We start from the raw sequence: 25,237 nt of genomic DNA, 5'->3' as shown, positions 1-25,237 counted from the left end.
CTTATCAAATTTGGAACTTGCACCTGATGGAGACATGCATCTTGTGTCAGGCACAATGCACCCCACTCTACTTCCATGGTTACCAGTCCCCAGTAACATTGTTCCCCCTCATTTCTGCAGCACAAATGCCATAGCAAACATACTAGCCGGACTCCATGATAATCCTATGCTGCCAGTGCATTGGGACATATTCCACCCTACATTAGCTCGGCCCCCCTCAGGATGTCCAATATGGTCTGCCCTTTCAGAACCCTCTGGCTTTTCCTTACTTACTCAATGGCACAAAGAATGGTCAGCACAAACACCAATCAATCATCACATTATCTCTGATCCTACAGTCAACCAACCAGGATTTAACTGGTCTTCACAGGCAACGTCAGCTCCCAGACTACTGCACTGGGCAGCACAGTTTGGGGAGAAGGTGAGAAGCTCTCAGTGGTGAAAGAACAGGTTAGGGACTATTTAGAAAAACTGGATGTATACAAGTCCATAGGGCTGGATGCAATGCATCCAACGGTGCTGAGTAAGGGTGTGCAAACGGGCCCTATTTGATTCGGATCCAGCCCAAATCAGGGACAGTGATTTGATTTGTTGATTTGGATCACTGTCCCTGATTCAATTCAGCTGAATCCAAATCTGAAGATTCGACGCCGATTCGGAAAATCAGTGATTCAAACACAGACACAGTCTTAAAAAATTTTTCTACGTACCTTGAGGTGGCTTATGATTGCTGCAATGCTGGGGTGCATGAAGCATCCCACAGGAGTGCGGGGGGGGGGGGCCCCCACATGCTCGGTGACAAACCCGGAAGTGGACCAGAAGCACTTCCGGTCTGCTTCCAGGTCTGTCAGGGAAAGCGCTGGGGGGCCCCCCTGTGCCCCCCTTCCTTGGCGATTGGCTTCAGGGGGACCCCAGGTGCCCCCCCAGACCCAGGAGGCACCAGTCACCAATCCTCGGGTGCAGGGGGACCCCCCTGGTGCACTCCCCAGCAGACCCGGAAGTGGACCAGAAGTGCTTCTGGTCCACTTCCGGGTCTGCTGCCAAGTGCACTGGGGAGCCCCTCATGCTTCTGTGGGACACTCCATGTGCCTCAGCATCACAACATTCATGAGCCCCTGCTACCTAGAGGTATGTAAAAAAAACATTTAAAGCTGTCTCTATGTCCGAATTGCCAAATCTTTCCCAATCTCTTTGAATAGATTCGGAGGGTTACAATTCGATTTAGAGAGATTAAAGAGTCCTCTAATTCAGTTCAGAGATTTGGCCACCGAATTGGGCCAGATCTCTGCCGAATCAAATCAGGGACTGAAGCTTTGCATAGCCCTAGTGCTGAGGGAGTTGGCTGATGTGATTGCAGAGCTGCTAGCCATTATCTTTGAAAACTTGTGACAATTGGGGAAGGTCCTGGATGATTGGAAAAGAGCAAATGTAGTGCCTATTTTTAAGAAAGAGAAGAAAGAGCATCCAGGGATCTACAGGCTAGTCAGCTTCACCTCACTCCCCAGAAAAATCATGGAGCAGGTCCTCAAGGAATCTATTTCTAAGCACTTGAAGGAGAAGCGAGTGATCAGAAAGTCAGCAAGTCATGCCTGAACAACGTGATTACCTTCTATGATGAAATGACTGGTTCTGTGGGTGTGGTGAAAGCAGTGGACATGATATACCTTGACTTAAGCAAGGATTTTGATACAGTCTCCCACAGCATACTTGCAAGCAAGCTAAGGAAATACGGGTTGGATGAATGGATTTTAAGGTGGATAGAAAGCTGACTGGATGGTTGGGCTCAATGGGTAGTGATCAGCTGTCTAGTTGTCAGCTGGTATCAAGTGCAGTGCCCCAGGGACTGGTCCTGGAGCTGATTTTGTTCAATATCTTCATTAATTATCTTAAAGATGGGATGGAGTGCACCTTCCACAAGTTCTCAGATGATACCAAGTTCTGGGGCGTAGCAGATATGCTAGAGGGTAGGGCTAGGATTCAGAATGACCTAGACGAATTGGAAGACTGACAAAAGAAATCTCATGAGGTTCAACAAGGACAAGTGCAAAGTCCTGCAGTTAGGATGGAAGAATCCAATACACTACAGGCTTAGGACCAACTGGCTAAGCAGCAGCTCAGCAGAAAAAGACCTGAGGGTTACAATGGACAATAAGCTGAATATGAGCCAACAGTGTGTCCTTGTTGCCAAGAAGACTAACAGCATCATTTTACTGTGCAGTAGCGTAGTTTACTATGTAGTAAGTGTGTGCATCTACATGTGCACACACTTACCGCACAGTAAATCTCATGTTTTTGCCTGACTGGGAGCAAGTCTGTTCCTGGTCAGCCAGCCACCAGGGGGCAAGACATTGCTCCCTGCTCCCAGGAGTTACCTGCTGCTGGGGCAGGCTCCACCACCAGAGCCTGGGGGGGGGAGGAGGGGGGGACTATTTCTCCTTGCCCCAGCAGCAGGGAAGTCCAAGCCCCCAGCTCGGAGATTACAGGGCGAGGGCTGGGAGGTCCTTATCTCCCAGTGCCAGCTCCCTGACTGTGGGGCTGGCACTGGGAGATCCTTATCTCCTAGCCCCATCCCCAAGAGTGTCGAGCAGGCACTCTGCTGTCGTGGGACCAGTGCTGGGAGCTTCCTGCTGGCAGGGGCTGGGGAGCCTGTTCCCTGCCCAGGTCTACAATCATGAAGCTGAGCAAGGAGCAGCCCCACTGCAATCATGGAGTAGGGACTGGGAACTGTCCCAGTCAGGGGCAGGTCCCAGCCCCACGTCCCGACCGGGTGATCAAGGCACAAGGCTTGGGAAGAGCCACAGGGGTGGGTAAGTCTTGGCCCCTGGCCCAGTGCTCCCTAGATCCTAGACCCTCCCCCCCCCCCCCCGGTGGCAGCAGGAAGAGGCAGAGCAGCATGGTGTGCCAGGCAGGTGGGCAGCAGTGGTGCTTCCTGTACATCTTCCTGCTGCACCGTGTTGCTCACTTCCCCACTAGACTGTGCCTTGCGGCCCTGTGATTCTGGGATGCTCCTTTTAATCTTCACCAATCAGCTGGGACAGGCCCATGAAATCCAGGACTGTCCCAGCCAAACCCAGATGCATGGTCACCCTACTTGTATGAGTACTCCTGGTGCACTGATTCCAATTCTTGTGTCCATACTTCAGCAACTGGAGCAAATTCAGAGAGCAGCCACAAGAATGATTCAATGAATAAACTGAAATAGTGAACAGTGAAAGACCAAAGAATTTATCAAAGAGAAAGCAAAGGAGTGACCTGATCCCAGTGTGTAAATATCTACATAGGAAGCAGAAATTTGGTAACAAAGAGCTCTTCTATTCAGCTGGGGCAGAGCCAGATACAATGGCTGGAAGTTGAAGCTAACAAATTCAGGTTAGAAAAAAGATATTTTAACAGGATACATCACCGTGGGAACAACTTACTAAAAATTATGGTACATTCTCCACAGGAAATTTTTAAATCAGGACTGGATTTTAAAGAAAAAGATATGTTCTATTTTTTCCATAGCTATTGAGGTGGTTAGTTGTGTTTGTCTTATGCCAGGCAGAAAGTAGTACAGGGTGGCATCAAAGGGTGTCTATACGTGTGCTCTAGGGGAGGCGGTGGGACGTTTAATTAGAGGGCTTCCCAGACAGCCACTCTAGTTAAACTCTGCAGTGTCACATGTATTAAGTGTCCCACATTTCAAGATGGCTGCAGGGACACTTTAACTAAAGCTCAGTCAATGAGTTTTAAAAGCACCCCTGCATCCTTTTTGAAATGCAGGACGCTTAATTCATGTCCTGGTGAGACACGCTGGAGCATTCTAGTTAGAACACTCCAGCAGACTCAATTAACCGAGTCAGCTCCGACACGTTCTCATTCGAATGCGTTGGAGCACATGCACAGGCACCATTAGAGACTGTTTCAAACAGCAGTATTTGACAAAATAGACTGTTGTCTACAAAAGCTCGTGCCTCTCTGAACCAGTTAGTTTCTTAGCTGTCTCCCTGTCCCAGGTTTTGCCTAACTATAGCTAATGAAGTTGAAACACAAATGAATTCAGGAAAGTCCTATGGCCCATATTATTCAGGGAGTCAGACTAGAAAAAAAATATTTAAGTTAAAGAAAAAAAGATTCCCATTAACTTCAGTGAGTTGTCAATCAGACCTTAAGTGAAGCAGGAGTCACAAGAGGTAAGATTTTAAAAGTGACAAACATAATAAACAATGTTGGCAATAAAGAAATTGCCACACAGCTGACCTAAATATAGCGCCCAGCTGACTACATCCCAAAGGCACCACACTTTTTGTCATGTTAAGATGAAGTTTCAGGACTGGGTTCCTATAGAACAGGTTTGAAAGGTTTTGGGTGTGCCATGCAAAAAAAACTTTCTTAATTTGTCCTGCCTCACTCTGTCAAGCTCAAGTCAGTCATACCTCCCCTTAACTTCCTTACTGAACTGCATTCACTTACAGTAACACAAAAAATAAATCTTTAATGGTGTGTCCAGAATCATTAGAACAAAATTGCAGTTCCCCTCAATTTAGCTTCCATTAAAAAATGGAGATCAAACACCAACCCTCTATTTCCAGTCTACAAAACCAAAGTTCTTGCACTGCACGAAAGTGGGAAACAGAGAGAGTTTTAAATGATTTATTTAATTTCTCCACATGATCACAGTTAGAGTTTTACATCAATAAGGTCTGCTACTACTTACAAACAGAATGCATATTAAAATGAAAGCACTCCTCTCTTCTCCAGTTACAAAATGGGTCTTGAGCCTCCCCAGAACAGAAGTTTCTTGTGAGCATGGTGTTTCTTGAAGTCTTTAACAGTCTGCATTCAAGACCTAATGCTAACAGTTTAATACAACTCAAAGCTGAATTAAAGTTCCTAGCAGGAGACAGTTGCTGTAGGTAACCTCAAAGTGACTGCAGACTTATAAGTAATACTAATTTACACACTATATACAATTTAGAGAATTATCTATTCCCCCTACTTGGTCCCATTCCCACCACCCTCCCCCCTCCCCCAGTTTAATCTTGTTATTGGTTCCATGTTTGTTTTAAATATATACACAATAACTCATTTTGCAGGCAAGAAGTGTGATGATATTTTACAACGGAAACAGCAAAATGCATGCTTAACTGCAGAAAACACACAGCTTCATATGAAACAGCAAGTCAACATCTAGAGATTCATTGTTTAAATATCTGCTGACCATCTTTCAGCTCATTTTATCAAGAAACAAGAGGCTTCTGCTGCATGCAGTACATGATGGGAAAATCATTCTACACTGTATGTTTGAAGACTTTTTTAGCAATACAAGACATGTACATTATATTAGAATGATTTTTTTTACACTGTTGTACATTTTATTTTTAACTTAAAAAATTAAAAAAAAATACATATTTGACTGTTGTCCCAGAAAAGATTTTTTTGCAATCTGCATTCTTCAGTTTTCCTTTTAATTCTTTCACTTTGACATTACTTAGCCACATTATTTATTGGAACAGAGAAACATGGTCCCTCTACAGTGTTTTGTGCTGATTTTTAATCAATAAGGAAATATGACAAAAATCCTTCCATTCTACCCCTGCCTGCAGGCTAGAAAAATTCATTTTCTCCAATAGATCAACATATTGGCACCTCCCTCTTCTAGGAGTGATCCACTGTGTTCTAAGCAAATGTTAATCTATGGTGTATTCTGACCGGCTAGACTGCTCCCCTAAACTAGCAGCAAAGCTCTTAAAGACTTATGCTAACACCAAGACATAGTTGTTTCTTAGAAATAATTACTTCCAAACAAGGAACAGTGAGTCCACTGTATCTCTGATCATTGACTTAACTATGACAAAGTTTCTAAAGATTGTGTTTTCAAAGGACTAGATTTTTTAGCTAGTTTTAAGACACTTTCTGACTTTGCATGTGCAACCTAGTGCACCTCTGAGAAGGCAGCACCCTTTTTCTGTATGTGTATGAAAATGTGTGGATGGTTTGTTACATGCACAAGATTTGTGACAATTTTTGCACATTCAGTCAATTATACAGGAAAAAAAAAATCAGTGAACATGGCTTAATATGTGGCGTACAAAGTAAAACTACATTATACCAAAGGCTTACTTGGAAACACAAAACAAAACAAAAATACATCTGAAATATTTGGGTCTTGGGGCTAAACTGTACTTTCTATGGCATAACAGATCTGTTCCATATTCTGCACTTGTTCAGGATGCAGGATTTCCACTACTGCCAGTATGTTTATATCTAGAACATGTACAGAATATATAGCATGCAATTGAGAGGAATGTTTTCACCCCATTTTAATAATAAGATACAGTTTCAGAAAGAAAACTTTTGTAGCTAAATGGAATCTTTATCTTTTCTGGAACAACCTATAAATTACGTTTAGACTCTACTATTGGTACAAAGGTATGAAGAAAAGCCTACATATTTAAATATGTTATCACTTTACTTCAACTAAATATCAACAGTAACACTGATATATTTTGCAAATATACAATATGTAGAGTGTAGCCTCACACTATTAAACATTAGATGACATGCAGACAGTTCTACTTTCCCTTATAAGAACAGTATTTTTAAACTGCAAAGAACAGAGCCTTAGGGGGCTAGATGAGCCATTTTAAGGTAAGCCGCAGAATTTAGGATAGCATGAATGATGATAAAAAAGACTTGTTTCTTTCATAATAAGATTAATTTATAGGAGAAGGAGCAGGAGGAAAAAAGATATTGCACATGTGGGAAATAAACAAGGACAGAATTAAACAAAAGGCTAAACTCTAGATTGCTGTATTTGCTCTCTATGGAGATTAACAAAGTGCTCAGGTTGCAGTTTTGCTGGTATTATGATATCAATGGTATGAAAAGGAGTGGGGAATAAAAAAACAAAAGTTAAAAGACAAAAGAGTAACCCAACATGGAAAGTTTGCCCTTTTTGTTCTCATTGTCCCAGTATTCCTCCCTCACACAATGCTCCAGTAAATTATTATTGTTTAAACAAGACAGAGAGTTTTGATTCTTCTTCTTTTTTTTTTTTAAACCCATCTCATATTGGAACTTTATTTTTGTCCTCTTCAAGGTTTGCATTTTGGCTGGTACAGCTTTGCGGTTATGGTTCCTTTGTTTCTATCGTTTAGGTGCAAAGTCCTTGCAGTGGCTCAAATGCTGAAACTACAAAGTACGCACCATGTATAATTTTGTACAGGATTTGGGGATACAAAAATCTCAAATTTGCAAATGGTTTGATTACAACACATAAGCAACAACAGCACAGCTGGATTTCATGTGATGTCTTGCAACTATCTGGACTATGACAGTAAAGGTTTGAGTATAAACTCAGCCTGCTGAGTGCTGTGTACTTGGAAACTAACAGATGTGATGAATAAAAATGGTGAAACCACTTCTTTGCTAGCACATGGCTACATGGAATTACAATAAAAACTATACTAAATAAACTTTCAAGTTTCAAAGCAGCTCTATCTAGAAACACTTAAACTAGAATTAATTTTAACTGGGAAAAATGAGATATTATGGTAAACAGGAAATGAAGAGGCTGAAGGATGGATGTCTGTAGTTTTTATGTTTGAGATGAATGTTTTTGCAGTGTATGCATGCACCTTTCATACAACTCTTCATATGTGTCCATTAAATCATATGCATTAAAAAAAGAAATGTGGATCATGTAAATTCACAGTTATCACAGCCTTTAAAGTGTCTAAGAACTTGTGTAACCAATGCTTTGAGATAACCACTGATGAATGATTATCCCATGCTGCTACTGTATAGTTACTGCATCTTAACTAGTTTGCTTACCTGAAACAGCAGAGCAGTTATAATACTGATTACGTATGATATTATTATGTTAGTAAAATAAGGATTTGTACAAAGCAATATTTGACTACAACAGTTAAATGCTATGTTACTTGGCACATTTAGTAATGATTGCTTAGAGATCTTAGTAAGTCCAGAAGACTTTTCAATGAAAATACTGAAATGTTTGAATTTTGTTTCTAGCATTTTAAGTTTTTGGTCTACTCTTTCATATACTATTCACCTATTGTACTGTCCTATCAAGTAAGTGGAGTTCCTTGTAAAGTCTATATTGCTAGTTTTGTGGACTGAAAAAAAATCTTTCCAAGCACAAATGTTAACTATACAGCATCTGTGTGTGTGTGTGTGTATATATATATATATTTATATGTATATATTTATATTATATAAAGTTTACTTACGTACTTTCATCAACCATATCAGGTCTACTTATTTTTTTGCCCAGTGACAATAAAAGAGCAAGAATGCAACACTTGGTTCTGAATCAAAATTTCCTGTATTTTTTTATAGGTTAAGTTTTTATTATGCATGTAAAATTGTCAAGGATTCAGTGGAAAAAGTAGCTTTACTAGTGTTCAGCAAGCAGCAGGTTTTCAAGGCAACTGAAGATAAGGATGGGCCAGAAGGCCAGCCTCTACCAAGCAGATAAGTCAAACTAATGTCGATCACACTAATTTGAAGGGTTTTATTTAGTAAGAGCAAGGCTTTAAGCTCACAAAAGTCAATTAAACTGTTTGGCTGGGTAAAAATTGACAGTTTATTTGCTGCTTCCTGTAAGTGCCTTTATAACTGTGTTTTAAAACTACAGTTATTAAAAGGGTCAGTGTGTTCTAGACTATTGTGCTGATGCCACTGTGTTTGGGCTTAGTGCTGGTTGAAGTGGAGGAAGGAGCTGGCTGTCCATGGTGATGCTGAGTGTGCGGGGCATGAGAAGAGTGCCCTGGGTGAGGTGGGGGCAATGGGGGGTGCACAGGATGGGTATGTTGAGAGTGTGGGTGCTGCATGTAAGAAGAATGCTGAGAATGTGGCACATGGTGGTACTGGTGCGGGTGCTGGACATGCTGTGGAGGGTGATAGTGGTGATGGTGATGATAAGGGGGAGGATTCTGCTGCATGTGACAGTACTGTGAATGGTGAGTATGCACTTGTGCCTGCGTCTGCCCCTCAGATGGCCCTGCGTGATGCATGGCAGAAGGATGCTGTGAGTGTTGCTGATGAGGGATTACTGGAGGGTGCTGAGGCTGCTGTGATGAGCCAGATGGTGGATGGCCTTGGGAAGGTGGTTTTCCCCTTTTACTACCAAATAAGGAACCTAGGAGTGAGGAAGAGTTAGGCATAGTCTGGTGAGGGCGAGATGGACACTCTCGGGTTGATGTAGCTCTTCGGCGCATGTGAGGACTGCTAATGATGGACCCCTAAAAAGAAATTAATAGAAATAAAAATTAAAAAAAAAGTCTTAAAATATGTTTAAAAAGAAAAAAGTTTACACTGACTCATTAAATCTTCCTTAAGTACTCACTTGGGTTGACTATATTAAGACTTAAGTGAATCTCTCTATGCCATTTTCTGTCTTTAAGCTACAATCAAGGCATTCTAGCCCTTCTCGGAATGTTTGTAAACATTAATAACCACTGTCTGTTTTCTTGCTTAATACTTTTATTGTGAAACTTGTCACTTTAAATAAGAAAAATATGACAGATGGCATAACACATGGGAATGTTTTTAAGGGAAAAACTGCATTTTAAAATACCAGTCACATTTTCCTAACTGAAAAACCACCAACAAAAAACAAAAAAGCTACACAAAATTAAACTGAAATAACACACAATAACAGATGTTAGATTTACCATTCAGCTCTCATCATAATTTTTTTTAAATGTAATTAAAAGTAATTTACTGCTACTGAAAACCACAATGGAGAAGGGTTGTACTGAATCATACACCTAACTCCATGACTTTATGATAGATTGAAAGAATAGTCACACAACTTAGCACTATGAGTCCTATGTGATGGTGTTCTTCTGTCTTAGGGCTCAATATTGCCTACTATTTAGACTTTTTTTTTTTTTTTTTTTTTTACTTCTTAGATGTTTGGGGTTTCTTTTTAAAAGATAGATTTGGGACACAGCAGTACTTGTACAAAGTATGCTAGATTTAAACTGCAATCTACCTAACGCAAACACAAAAAGAAAGAAATCTGCAAGCTGAATTCAAAGACATGAACAGTATATATAAATGGTTTGAAGATGAATGAAATCTCATGAAATCCACATTGAATTCATCTGTCTTATTCATTTTCTCCTCCCATGCCCTGCTGTGCAATTCCATGGTGTCATGACTGCATACATTTAGCAATTTAACTAGAAAATAAGCAATGTGAATGGCTGAGCATGAAAGTCAAAAGTTTGAGCCAAATATCAAACAGCAAGAACAGTGTATTGTGTAACAAAGAGAAAGTGGGCCTTTAAGCTGGGACCAGACTGAAATGGTGGCAAAAGGACACATAATATTCATTTTTAACCATGCTCGCAGAAACGGGGAACAAGGTTAGCTGAAACCAAAAATGGTGTTTGCTCTAAAACAAGCCATAGGTGTTTTTTAAGCTGGAATAATACAAAGTGAGTAGCCTAGGCATGCATTTTATCTGAGGCAGGCAGGTTATATGTTAGAAGAAAAAGAGCAAAAAAATATGTATATAAAAGAAAGGTTTGAAATGCACATCATCACATCCAGCTAGACATCAGGAGCTTCCTACTTACTTCCATATTGCTGTCTAGCGATCCTGCACTGCTGCGACGCCCACGCTTGCCTGCCCAGGACATGCAATACCATAGATTAGAGACTGAGACAAGACCTGGGTGAGAAATAACTGATTTCCCTAAATTACTATAGAAGCCTCTAAATGCAACTAGAGGGGCCTCAGGGGAGTAGTTTTAAAAAGTACACTGGACTGGTACAATAGTGATTAGGGCAGAAACTTAAAGTTGAACGTCATTAGTTAAATTAAGTTTCTGTACCTGAAAGTACCCTACATAAAAGAGCTGGTCAAATTGCTACTAATGTTTAAAAAAAGTTCTCAAAATATGTATATTTTAACATGTATTTTTAGTAATGGGCCTGCAATGTTTGCTGCTGGCTAAGATTTCCAATTGCTCAATTTCACAGAAACAAATTCTCAGAAACGTTCGTAGAACAGCTTTCTGCAAACAGCGAATGTTAAAAAAGGTATGTTCCTGTATTTCAATTGGGAGGGGAAAGGGAAGAAACATCTGTTTCATTGTTTAAATATTTTATTTTGAACCCCAGTGGATTTCATATAATCGTCTTTCATGATGATTAAAAACAAAACTAAACTTAATTTTTAATCAATCAAACTTAAATGTTCCTTGACATTATGGTTATATATGGTTTGTTTAGCTGTGCAGTGCATTATCTGTAAGCATGAAGGCTGATATAAAGAAGTTCCAGCTTTGCCAATCGAGCCTGATTTTCCCAAATTACCAGAACTAATTACCAAAACTAATCCTACACATAGAACCCAAGTTTGACCACATCAGTCTTTAGAACCTACATACTGGTGCCTAAGTACTAGATGCTTAAATATAGGATTAAGCACCCAGATTGAATAAGTAGGCTTCCCATCTTCTACAGAGAAAGAATGGATGTATGTATCTTTTAAAATTTAGCCCATTGAACAATATGCTAGGAAACATTAGAATGTTCTGTTGGGGGATGTTAAATAAAGATGATGTCCTTGAAAGGCAGTCAGATTCTCCAAACTTCTCTTTAAATCACATACATTCCCTATGCTTCTCCCTTGTTATACAGCAGCTTTCCTCAAAAGGCTTAATGTTATAATAAACCTCTCTCCTATGTAGGGCTTGAGATGGCTGTCCTCAGAATCCATCATTACTGGTCCAAAGGGCATTGGATAGGGATGAAAGTGACATGCTCCTTTTCTCCCTCATTCTGCCTGAATTCTCACTGTTTGCAACAACTGGCAAGTCTCAATATAAATCCTTTACACAGATTATGTTTCTAAGAATGAGATATTCCCTTGGAAGTGGTGTTTGCCAAAATTCTTGTAGCACTTACTTTATGGCTTTTTAGCTCAACTGAAAACTTAACTGCACTGCATTGCATACCACCAGGGAAAACTGGTTTTGATTATCTTAGAATTCTTGGTGCACAGTCAGCAGTGAATTTTGCTCTCGTTCTATTCATATCTATAATGGTTGTTTCAACAGTCAAATCACTTGGATTTGCCACATTTTAGTGGAAGATAACTATCTCCCTACCTAATTGTGAATATTTGGCAGGGAGGTGGATGGCTGGTATAGGCAAATAAGAACCTATAAGAATAAAATCAGACACCTGAAGAAGAATAGAAATACCTAATATCTCCCATTTAATGTAAGGCAGGAGTGAAAGTAATCAGAATAGGGAAGAATGCAGCATGTATGGACAGAGAAAGATGGACAGATGCATAACCTAGAAAATTGTGGGGAAAGGACTACTAGCAGAAGTAAATGGTAAAATCCTATTTGTAACATACATAATTATCCTTATATATCACTAATTACTACTTTAGAATAAAGAGCCTACTGGTAAATTCTTCCAAGGGAAAAGGTTTACTTTCTTAAAAACAAAGTGAAGCAAGTTCTCTATGTGCCATAGACAGCTATTGATTAGAAACAGAAACAAACAATTAGATCCTATAAGGTCTTCCCCCTGCAAGTGTAAAATTTGTTATTACAACTGCTCCATCCACCTTAAAATGATTTCTTTGAGCTGCGGTCTTCAAAGGCATTTTAGGGAAATTATGATTCCAGGCAAGAAGGGTCTTATTTAGCTGTTATTCATAAACGTAACACTAGAATGATTATTAATGGCAGTGTTATAAAACCTGGTGGTCTGTATCAAGTGTAAGGACTAATTTTACTCAGCATATTCTTTATTTGAAATATTTTTGAAGGCTGTTCAATCAGTTGTGATTTTCCCTTTGTAAAGTTAAATTCCAGCTCTTTCATCCTCTTCTGTTTCTCTAGATTAATCCATTGTTGTTTATTAGTAATGGACTGTGATAGCTTGCATGATCTTTATAGGGTAGCATTGTTAAATTACACTTCTATAGCATACCCCCAAAGACATGAACAAGGACATTTTAGTACAGTGAAAAGAGTTGGAAATTTGAATCCCATGCAAACAAATCTGCAAATTCTGTGAGATTTTCCAGGGTGTTATGAACACAAATCCATAGCATCCTGCAGAAATGGATCACATAGTGTGCAGCATGTTACAAGAAATTTTACATATTTTGGCTTTACTGTACTGTACTTCTTGGATCTATCTGCTGTATACCAATGAAAGGCACACCAAGACCTAAGAAACATCTTGAAATTCAGTTTGTGATTCTTGGCTAAATTAATCCAGAAAAAGATCCAAATTATTTTCTTAGTGAAACTAATTTATCAGCCTTCAAATAAACAATGAGTCACTGTACTGGCTTCAATAGGTTGTTCAAGTTAGGTGCCTACACACATGCAGCAAGGCTGCTCCGATGCGCTGCAATTACTCAGTTAATCACATCTGCTGGAGTGTGGCAATTATCATGCTCCAGCAGACTCCAGAATCATGTGGATCAGCATCCCTATGCTGAAAAATGGCGACAGGCCATTTTAACTCAAGCTTGTTTGACAGACTTTAGTTAAAGTGCCGCCACTGACATTTTTCAGTTCGAGGATGCTGGTACACATGACGCTCCAGGTGCTTTAATTAGAGTGGCTCCAAGAGCCACTCTAATTAAAGTGCAGCCTCTCCCTTCCCCCCTCCCTGCCACCACTCCCAGAGCAGGTGTATAAACATCTCATGGTAGTGGAACCTGTAGCCACCTAGTTATCCAGAGACCAGGAACTGCACAAATACAGGCAGTCTATACGGTCAAACACTACCCAATTACTGTGCCTTAATCCTAATCTGAAGTCACTGACTACGTCTAGGGATTAAGAAGGGTGTTCAGAGCACATGCTTTTTTAACACTGGCTCTGGATGAGGCCAGCACTTAAAGTCTTGACCAAGTCATGATTATTAAAAAGCCCCCAGCACTGTCCAAAATGGAAGCATTATCTTCAATATATTGGTTAAATTTGAGAATTGTTAATTACATCCTCCTTCCTGAATTCCCCTTGCACTGGAAAAGTTAATAACTTTACTCCTCTGTTTAACAGGGGGAATGTGGTTGGTGCAGAAATGGCCATATGTGAGTGAGTAATCCTTGTACAATGTTTAGAGTATTTACTTCAATATATGTTGGGTTTCTTTTAATCTGAATCCACATAGTTAAAAATGGGGCATATGATGACATTCAGGGAAGCAAGGCATGCCAACTGTCACTGACGTTCAATGACTTGCCTAAAATCACAGCGGTCTTTAAGCCATGTTAGTCTGAAGTCAGATAGAAGGCAGGGTAGATGTACACCTTATAAACTAACTAAATAAGCTATGTAGAGCATAAATTTTCATGAACTCAAGTTTACTTCATCAGATGCTGTGAAAAGGACCGCATATACATTGGTCAGTATATACACTGCTTTTTGCTGTCCTTCCACAGCATGTGATGACATAAACTCAAGTTCACTTACGTTCCATATATATCTTCCTTAGTCAGTCTAAGGTGTGTATGTACCCTGCCTTTCACCTAAAGTCAGCCAGGAAATCAGTGGCAAATACTGAATTAGAAACCCCAGGAATCCTAATGTCCACTCTTGGGATTTAACCACAAAACTATTCTTTCCCTTAGTACCAACTAGCATAGTGATAGTTTCCATCTTTTATATCCGGAGGTGTACATCTATTATCAAGGAAGAAAGCAGTGAAATTATCTAAAATTCTCATGGAGTTTGAAATATCTGTATTTTTCTAGTGGTATTTTAGTTTCTGTCTAACTTGTTCACACATGAATTTGGAATTCTAAATTCTAGGGCAAACATGCAACAAAAATGGTCATGTATTTCATTCTCGAGAAAGGACAAAGCATTAAACTCATTCACGTTTTTGAATGCAGCTAGCTGCCAGTTCTCATTTCCGCTTTTCAGTCCATGGAAACAGATGTCAGATCAGAGAGAACAAGATAAGGATCATACAATATGAACTTTAAAACAACACACACACACACACACACACACACCCCCCCAACAAAAACAACAAACTTTCCTTTACTCCATTTTGGAAATATGTTTTCATGGAAAAAAATGAATGGAAAAGTAGTTAGCAGCCAGCAACAGAAGTTACCTGGTCATTATTAGACATAGCTTGCCTGATGGGTAGAGAAGTATTGCTTTTCAAGCCACTTAATGGCTTTTGAGACTCAAAAAATCTTTATTTCTTTAGGTTGGAGAATCCAATTCATTTGTTACCCTTTTCAAGCAGGAAATATATTTTAAAGAAATGTTCCTTTACTACATTTTTTTGTGATACATAAAATGACTTTTGGCAAGGGGAAATCATCTGTTTTCCAAAGTATAATTTCTTTAGATACTTGTGACAATCTGTTTTTTCTTTCACTGAACCACATTTTCAAAGGGCTTTAAAAAAATACCTCTACAATGGTGATTAAGAAATTTTGTCCCCAACTTGTGCAATTCTTGCAAAATTGATTTTCATAGAAGCAACTAGGGAAACCCTTTAAAAATTCATTCCACAATTCCAATTTTCTAAACGTACAAATCTCTCTCTCTCTCTCTCTCTCTCTCAGGATACATGCACCCGTCTTTTAATTTTCCTATATTACATGCAGTGATAATTCAATGATGAAGATTAAGGATGAGTAAATTAAGCACTCTTCTTTCAGCAATTATTTGTAAGTATGCTGATGTGATACAATTGTTAGACCATAGTACCTTTCTGAAGTGGTTGCTTTTTCTTTTGAATTTCTGGGGATCATCTGTACCATATTGAAACACGGTGAACTCCCAACCCAGCTAACCTTTTGAAAGGTACTGGGAACCGTACTTACAGTGATTCTTGAAGCATCACAAAGATACTAGTTTGTAACTATACTAGTTCGTAACTATTGACTGAAAATAGTAACTAACTAACCTAAATCAGTTCAAGTTAATTGCACTGCACAAAACCAAACAGAAACTCTCCATAATTCTCAACTGATAAATATTAAAATTAAGTTTAGTTGGGTTTAACAAATTAATTGATAAACCCTCCAGTCTGTAAATGATTTCTTCTTTCTTCTATGGAAATAAACTACTTTCAGTAATGAGCATGCCAACGGAAGGCACGTATTGTTGAAATATGAAATGTTTTCCTGACCAAAAGGAATTCATCTAATTTATTGTGTATAACCTTCTAAATGAATTTAAGAACATGGCAATGTTTTAAAGAGTAGGATGGAAAATTCCTATGGGATGAAACTGCTAAATCACATACATTGGTCTGTATATTAATGAAACTCCCAAATCCAATAATTTGGCTGTTTTGCTTCTAGATGAACGTAATGAAAGAAAACAAAAACAAAAGATGATAAAGGTATCCTTAAGCCTTGAACTGAAGGCTTATTAATGATGAAAACTACAGGCTTGAGTTAAAACGCACTGAAGTCAACCAACTTTCATGGAGCTCAAGCAGACTTTGGATCAGGCCCTAAGCCTTTTAAATGAGGCACATGGGTGTAGGACTATCATAATCTTAACAAAGAGTAAATACTATTCGTAAAATAGTGGTGTGTGTATACATATATATTTGTATGCATCTACATACATACAGAACACACACCCTATATTTTCAGTTTATAAGAATTTTATTATTCTAGCACAGATAAAACCTTTTCTTCGGTTTCAAAAGAAACAGACAACTGTGGCCAACTATTAAAATATATACAGTATTAAAAAGTATGGGTGCCCTATCAATCATACAGCAGTTAAAAAAACAAATCCAATTAGGTAGAAGAGGCAGACATTTTTTGTAATTTTTTAAAAATCCCTCTGCTACTACTCTTACAAATACCTTCTGCAAGGACTGCATGGTGTTACAGGCACCATTTCATTAGCAATAATAGGAACTGTGTATGTAAAATTCTAAACACATGAGTGAAAAGAAACCCTCAGAAGTCTAAAGTACATGGGTGTACTAATTGCTAATAATTTACAACTGTTAGCAATTAAACAAAAAAAAAAAATAGAGAGACACAACCCATATTTTCCATCTCTATTTTTCCAGACATATTTAGACCTTCCCGCTTTTACTGGTCAGGTCAGATTTAAGTCACAACCATGCCAGTCAATAGATCCTGGGGTCAAGACTGCTCAGCTCAACAAGGCTTTTGGCATTACTCGGACAATGCTACCTTATAAAACAGCTTTAACCAGGGTTTGGATCTGTATCATGAGTAAAACAATAATAAGATAGCATCAGTCACACAGTAAAACTGAATTATATTGCTCTAGATAGAATTTAGTAGGGCTTCACTCAATTTCATTCATCAATTTAGTACAAAAGAACACTTAAGCACAAGATACACTGGAAGCAGGGACCTCAGTCTTCTCTTTCTATGTCTACATTATGAAGGAGGGACAAAACAGAAAAAGAAAGGAAAACTAAGTAGCTTACTCCTAGCACAAGTCAACCATTTTTTTCTACAATACACTTACAATTTTTCCTCTGTCTTCATTCTCCTTTAAAAGTATACATAGCAGGCTACAACAGTTTGGTACTTTCAAATAGAGTTTGTTTGGTACAGGAGGAGGAAAAATAAATCAAAGTGAAAAACAATAAAACAAAGAACTTATAAAGAGAACATGTCTAAACTTTCCATGTTACTCCTCTTCACAAGTTACAACTGGGCTGATTTTAACATGTATCCATCACCCGTCCTTCCATATGTTGATCACTAGAACAAGGAATAAATCTGGTGCTTACCCGCTTCAGAGAGGTCTCTAAGGGAGCTGCTGAGTGCACTCCTTTTCAGTCCTTCTCCAGTGGCATAGCTGTCATCCAGACAGGCTCTGTTCAGTGTCCCATTGCCAGATTCTTTTTTCAGGCTGGAGCACTGCGACATGCTTGGACGCACCACACCCTTCTGTTTTTCTAACTCAGCTGAAACAAACAGAATAATTGTACAATTCATAGTCACTGATTAGAATAGGACAGAGCCAACCACATGGCAAACTAAATACAGTAAAAGCTTTGTAATCCAGCACCCATGGGGAATGGAGGGTGCCAGATAACAAAATATGCCGGATAACTGAGCGGCCCAAACAGGCATCTTAGACTGTTCGGGCTACCGCTTGTGCTGCCACGTCTGGGGTGCTGCCACCCCTCCCGCCACATTGCTGCCCCTCCCGGGGCCCCAAAGGACAGGGAGGGGGTACCTGCACAGCCTGCTATGCCCCCGGGTCATGGTGCCTTGGCAGCACAGGCTGCTTTCCCCCGGGCTGTGGGGCCTCCGCAAAATCAGAAGTGCCATGGTGGGCACTTCCGGTTTCACTTTTCCCGGTTAACAGAGCATGCCGGCTTGTAACGTGCCAGTTAACATAGCTTTTGCTGTATCAGTATTACAGCTTCAGTTTTGATGAAAGTTTGTTTTGTACAACACATAGGGTGCATCTACACGTGTGCTTTACTGAGGAGTTGACTAATTAGTGCCACAATAAAGCGTCATCATCTACATGTGTGCCAGTATTAGGGCATAGTAAACTAATGAACTCAGCCATAGGATAGTACTGAAATGCACATGTAGACAGTGACTGGGGGCATTAATTGACCTGGTCAGCTCAGCCTGCTCTGCCCCGGCTCAAATTGCTGCTGTCCTGGGCACATGTGTAGACACTATGCCTGGGAGCAGTTCACTCCAGCTTAATGTGCTCCAGAGTTTATCATGCTGCATTAACTGCACATGTAGATATACTTGGCCTCTGCCTCAGTGGCCTTATATTAATATTATAAAGGATGGATGAAAGGAAAAGTTTAGTCTGAAATCCTGTATTTTAACAGACATGCAGGTGTCAATAAAATCCGTTTACTTGGACAACAGTTATCTGATCAGCAGAAAATATGATACTTTTCAAAGAATGGAGCTTGGTATTAAGAAAAATACAGTAAAACTTACATTTTACAGGCAAGGCCTGTTTTAGAGGGTCACTTCAAATATATCTAAACTTTACAGTTGTAATTTACACAATTAATTACCTCTCCTTATTAATCATTTTTGTGGGTGGTTAAGGTTCCTACTATCATTACCTAATACACTAATTACCAGTTAACCATCCTTGCCAAAGTTTTAAAATTACTGTTTTATCTCTACAATAATATAAAAAGCACAGATGTAGAATTATAATATCTTTGAAAATAAGAACAGATTGCATACATATATTAAACATGTTTATCAATTTTGATTAGCTTCAAAATGCCCTGTTATATGTACCTTTGTACTTACACTCTATTCTGTGCTTTTCCATTTCTTGGACCTCTGCAATAGACTCCCTCAAATCATCTGTAAATTTCTTTCTGTCCTGTGGATTGGGTGCATTGAAATTTATTAGTACTTTGATATCTGCTCCTGGAACAGCTGACGTGAGCCGTATGCCATTTGGATAGTCTAGGAGACAGAGAGGGAGGAGAAAGGACAACATTATTTTAATTAGCTTCAATTGTGTTCTCTTCCATTATTATTTATTTTTCTCTGAATTCACTGTGTTAATTAATTTCAAATACAGAAGTCAAGAAATAAAATTCACGACTACAAAACTCCAAGACTAAAGAAAGCATTTTATCCGCCCAAGAACACAAACATATTTTCTAGAGGAACAAACATTTTTGTTTTATTCTGTTTTGTTTTAAGAGTAAGAGATGTCTCCTATTAGAATAATTACATAATTAGGAGAGATGTTAGACAAGATTCTGGGCAAAAAGTGCGCTTCTTCAAGGATTCACAGATGCTAGGGTTGGAAGGGACCTCAACAGATCATCGAGTCTGACCCTCTGCCTAGGCAGGGAAGAGTGCTGGGGTCAGATGATCCCAGCCAGATGCCTATCCAGCCTTCTCTTAAAGACCCCCAAGGTAGGGGAGAGCACCACCTCCCTTGGAAGCCCATTCTAAATTTTGGCCACCCGTACTGTGAAAAAGTTTTTCCTGACATCTAGTCTAAATCTGCTCTGTCAGGTTGTGACCATTGTTCCTTGTTACCCCAAGAGGCGCCCTGGTGAACAAAGCGTCTCCGATCCCTTGCTGCATCCCCCAAATGAATTTGGAGGTGGCCACAAGATCACCTCTCAGCCTTCTCTTGCGGAGGCTGAAGAGGTCCAGGTCCCTCAGTCTCTCCTCACAGGGCCTGTCCTATAAGCCCCTAACCATAAGAGTGGCCCTTCTCTGGACCCTTTAGAGTCTATCAACATCCTTCTTGAAGTACAGCACCCAAAGCTGGACACAGTACTCCAACTGCGGTCTGATCAATGCCGCATAGAGGGGAAGTATCACCCCCTTGGATCTATTTGTCATGCATCTGCTGATGCATGATAAAGTATGATTAGCTTTGCTGATGATTTCATCACGCTGACGACTCATGTTCATCTTGGAGTCCACTAGGACTCCGAGATCTCTTTCTGCCTCTGTGCTGCTGAGAGGGTCACTTCCCAGCCAGTAGGTGTGCTGGATATTTTTGTACCCTAGGTGCAGCACTCTGCATTTGTCCTTGTTGTACTGCATCCTGTTGTGTACTGCCCACTTTTCTAACCTGTCCAGGTCTGCCTGCAATCGTTCCCTACCCTCCAGAGTGTGCACTTCACCCCACAATTTAGTATTGTCTGCAAATTTGGACAGAATACACTTCACACCACATCCAAGTCACTGATGAAGACATTGAAGAGTCCAAGGACCAAACGCTTCGGGACCCCACTACCCACATCATTCCAGGTCAATACCTTAGGCAAATAATTACTGCAGACATATCAGAAAGAAAGTCTAAAAATAGGGGTGCACTGATAGAGACTTTTGGGGCTGATACCGATAGCCGAAATTTAAGGAGGCATATCGGCCAATACCGATCCGATTTCCAATACAGTTGCCTCCAGCTGGTAAGGCCAGTGTGGTAGAAGGGGAAAAGGGAGGGAAGGGGCATGGTGGGGACAGATCAATGCCCTATGCAGTGAGGGAGGGGGTAGGAGCAGGTGCTGACCAGGCAGGGTAGGGAGGGTGGAGCTGCAGCTTGTGGGGAGAGGGAGGCAGCTCCCGCTGCTGTTTGCACCCTGGGAGGCACGGGGAAGCATGTGCCCCCCAGATCTGTGTGGGGTGGGGCAGGGCAGGTTGCAGCTGGGGCTGCGCAGGACTCTTCTTGGTGGGGGCTGGGCTTGGAGTGGGTGCCAGGGGCACTGGGAAAATCCACCCCAATTTTTGCTGCCGCTCTGCTTCCAGCGCTGCCGCTGCCAGCTGCCCAGTGTAGCCCCGGCTCAACACCCCACCTATCAGCCTGCCAACATGGGCAATAGTTAACCAAGTTTTGTCATGTAGCTGGCATTAGGCTGTGTGACAGGGCTACACTGCCACACTTTCAATTTTAGCTGCAGTGGAAACCAGCCACAAAAATATTATACATATTTTGCAGAATATTTTATTGCTATGTTCCCATGTTGTTGTTCCATTAACTGCCAAAATGTGAGGCTAGGTTACTATTTATGGCACAATTAACAAGTAAATTGTGTCTTAAGTGTAATGTTTGCCAGGGACCTTTGACACTGCTCTCTGAATATTAACAAATTCCATCCTCAAATTGATTCTGACAGCTATGACATTTTCTGGATGAAATGGCAACATTTGCTTCTTGCTTTCTCTAGCCAAGATATTGGTCCTGAAGTACTTGGAGGAACAGCACCACGGGTGAGGGAAGGCTTGCAGAATATGTATTTCATATGTAATACTGGGAAGAGACTCTCTTTCCCCAGCTACCTGTGTGGTTTACAATTTGTTCCCAAATAACAGCACATACACAGGCCATCTGGAGAAACTGTAATTTCTTTGGAATACAAGCTTCAGTGATTTTGCTCCTCGACTCCCTAACATATCTCACATAAGGAACCCTCTAGGGTACACTTTGCCGCCCCTCCTTTTCAATATGTTTGGCCATCTTCAAGAAACAAGGGATATAGGTTGGCCCACAGTTTCATCAGTACTCAGGAAGCACTCAGAGACATCTCTTTTCAGCTGAATCAATCGTTTCATGCATTTCCTTTTACACAAATGGGATCAAGTCAGTGTGTCCTGGGAAAGGTGCATGTCGGATCTTTGCCACATCAGATCCATCACTGCTTCTAGATATCTACATGATAGTAGACATGTTTTCATTTAAAAGGCAGGGACAGTGGCACCTTAGAGACTAACTCAATCACAAAGGCATACGTTTTTGTAGGGGATAACCTACTTTTTCACAGCAGCTGATAAAGCAGGTTCTCACCTGCTAAAGCTTATGCTTTCTGATGGAGGTAGTCTCTAAGGTGTCATATCACCTTGCCTTCTGCTGGCAGACTAATATGGCTAACTACCTCTTTCTATTCCTGTTTTAATTTATGAGGAACAGCAGACTGTAGGTATACCTCTTCAATATGAACTATACCACAATAATTCATGCATTTGTAAACTTGTGGCTAGATTGTAGCTATTCATTCTACATGGGGCTATGCAAAGAATCACTTGGATGCTTCGATTCATGTTAAATATGGCAACTCTTTTCTTGAAATGAGCCATTACAACATATTCCCTTATTTTTAGAGTTCACTGGGAACTGTGAAGTGCTGTCTACTTCAGAGAAAAACAAACTATCACATGCAATACTGTGAACTGTACTGGGGTTGTTATACAGGTTAATGTTTTGACTAGGCCCTATAGAGAGTCACATGTGATGTGGGCACCTATTGTCCGAGACTGTAAACTGATGTCTCACTGAAGGAGCCCTAATTATCTGGGGTTTTCACCCAGATCAAAGCAGGCAGGGGACAGCCATTTACATGTAGCCCTTCCATGCTGCATTACTGGTCTCCTGCCAGTAGGTGGACAGCAAGAGGCAGCCTGAATCCTTGTCCCTGGAATGACTCAACTTGAACGACCAGCAATTAACTAACAGACGTACACAGCTGTATCCCAAAGTACAGTATTAGCACATTTTCTCTTGCTTATTGCACAGGTACTTAAAGCAGGACAACAGATTTTTATGATTGTAGGATCCCAGGACAAAAGGCTTTCTCCTGGAAGAAATGTGATGTCTGTTTACAGTCAGAGACACCACCTTCCCACTATGCTCCATAGAGAATTATGTTTTGCTGTCTTGCTATTATTGATGTCTGGAGTTAAAATCTACAAGAACAAGGTCAAGATATTCATATGGAAGAACCCTACTTGCAAGAACCTCTTATTTTTTGCTGTTTCCTGGAGACTGAATTTGACAAGTTTGATAGTACCTTGAAGGCACTCTGGACTGGCACAGCCTTTAAATTACGTCTAGAATATCTGGACACAAGATAAGTAAAAAACTTTATCTAACTATATTTTGAGTTTGTATTAATAACAGTAAGTTACCTAGGGCCTTGCAACACAGGCAAATTAAAGCTACACATAAACCAGGTATAGAGTTGTTACACATTTTCAAGCAGTAACGTTATAAGTTGGTTGGCTCTTTTAAAAGCTGGATAGTCATTTTTATCATGTGATAATTACTTTGTACATGTGGCTGGTTTAAATTTATTGCATGATTAACCAGTTAATTGCCTAATATATGTAATGCGTAACAGGGGGTCTAGTCACAGAGATTAATTATAAATCAGTAAATAAATTGAATAGTGATCTGCATTTCCACAAACTTCACTCATAGTCATTATATGTTATGATAGATGAATATAGCTCAGCCCACTATACCTTGTGACCAGTATGGATAATGCCAAATTTGTTCCCATTACTTTCAGAAAAATCACACCAAGTCAGATGAGACTCCTAGCCTTAGGCCAGAAATCTTCCAATAGTCCTTCTGCCTCCTATGTTCAGACAGTGTGATGTATTTAACTCCAGGGCCAATTGCAGCATATACTACCTTCATTCTCAAATCTAGAAAACTTATGTGCAACGCTTCATTGCCACATCAGAAACTACATGGTCACCTAAAAATAGAGAAAAAAAATACTTACACTGATTCTCAAAAAGAAGAACTTGCATTCCATAAAGAGAAAAGGATTGTCGAAAACTGTACGTGACTGAGTTCTTCTTCTTTTGAAAGATCTTGGTGACCTGAAAATATCAATTTTAAAACAAGACAAAATAGAGAATTGTGTTTATTAATATATTAATATAAATGCATAATATTAATCTCTCATTTATATTCCCTTTAATGACTCCTGGTCTCTGGCTTACCAAAAATAGTTTGTCAAAGAGCTTTCAGTCTGTCATACAATATCTGCTTATTAGTTTCACTGAATCTTCCTTTGCACTTCAGTGGGTCAAGTTAAGTGTGCTTCTATCACTTTCTAACAGAAACTTAAACAAAACATTTATTTGGCCCTCTGCTAGTCACAAGGTTCAAACTTTTAGCTAGGTGACTATAACTGTATATAGTACCATTTTCCCCATGGATGCTAAAATTTGTAAAACAAAGCAGCTGCACATCATTTGTTGTGTATTGTATATATTGTCAATTAACTTGCACATTATGCCACATGTATTTGCATGACCCTTTTCTCAGAAATTAGCCATTCAAAATGTAGGTGTGCGCTTTAAACAAGGAAACCAATTTCTCTGCTGGAATGGAGACATGGGGACACTGGAGTGGCTGTAATGGGCTGTGCTCCCACAGACTTGCAGAGGAGGCAGAGTCCAGTTCTCAGCATTGCTCACTCTTTACTTGCAGCTCCAAAGATTAGCCAAAAGCTGCTGCCAATTCAGCAGTGGCTGTGACAGGGTTAATCCTTGAGCTTTGGAGCTGCAATCCTTGAGCTTTGGAGCTGCATGTTCCTTGGAACATTTCGCCCTGGTAAACTCATGCGGTGGTAGGAAAGACTAGAAAAAAAAATCTTTTTTTCATTCTGCTTTCCCTTATTTGAGGGTGTAAGGTATGTGAAAAAATACAAGTATAAAATAGAAGCTTGCTGCATCTCTGCTTGTTTGCAGTTACTTTTCTTTAGATAACAGATCTTCTTTAAGTTATTTTAAGATTTTCTCTTCTTTCTTTCCTCCCTCCCTGTAATCTTCTGCTTTCCTTTCTTTCCCAACACTGTAATTTCTACCTCCCTTTCTGTATTTTCTCTCTCACCCACATCTTTGCCCCACATCTCCAAGTACTCTATTTCTCTTTTTAATCTACTCAGTCTATCAACTTTGTCATTTTGTGTCACCCTCACAGCCTCTCCCTTATTTTTATCTACT

General features: G+C 40.0%; 1 protein-coding gene across 9 annotated transcripts in view; it reads right to left on the bottom strand.

Moving 5' to 3' along the window:
• Positions 1-4,618: 4,618 nt before the first annotated feature.
• IQSEC1 (IQ motif and Sec7 domain ArfGEF 1) overlaps positions 4,619-25,237 on the bottom strand; it is a 707,630-nt gene continuing 687,011 nt past the window's right edge. For 6 of the 9 annotated variants that reach the window (XM_059715837.1, XM_059715839.1, XM_019495426.2 and 3 more), the window contains 5 exons: positions 24,007-24,106; positions 19,265-19,438; positions 17,761-17,937; positions 10,593-10,642; positions 4,619-9,248 (listed from right to left, as the gene is read on the bottom strand). In XM_059715837.1, coding sequence (XP_059571820.1) covers positions 8,664-9,248; positions 10,593-10,642; positions 17,761-17,937; positions 19,265-19,438; positions 24,007-24,106 — 1,086 coding nt within the window. In that variant the 3' untranslated portion in view covers positions 4,619-8,663. The remainder of the gene's footprint in view (positions 9,249-10,592; positions 10,643-17,760; positions 17,938-19,264; positions 19,439-24,006; positions 24,107-25,237) is intronic. The other 3 variants (XM_059715838.1, XM_059715840.1, XM_059715841.1) reach the window with 2 other exon arrangements.

This window comes from Alligator mississippiensis, chromosome 12 (genome assembly GCF_030867095.1).
Source record: "Alligator mississippiensis isolate rAllMis1 chromosome 12, rAllMis1, whole genome shotgun sequence".
In the NCBI taxonomy this organism is placed as follows: domain Eukaryota; kingdom Metazoa; phylum Chordata; order Crocodylia; family Alligatoridae; genus Alligator; species Alligator mississippiensis.
The sequence above is the reverse complement of the archived record's forward strand: the minus strand, read 5'-3'. Positions and strand labels throughout refer to the sequence as shown.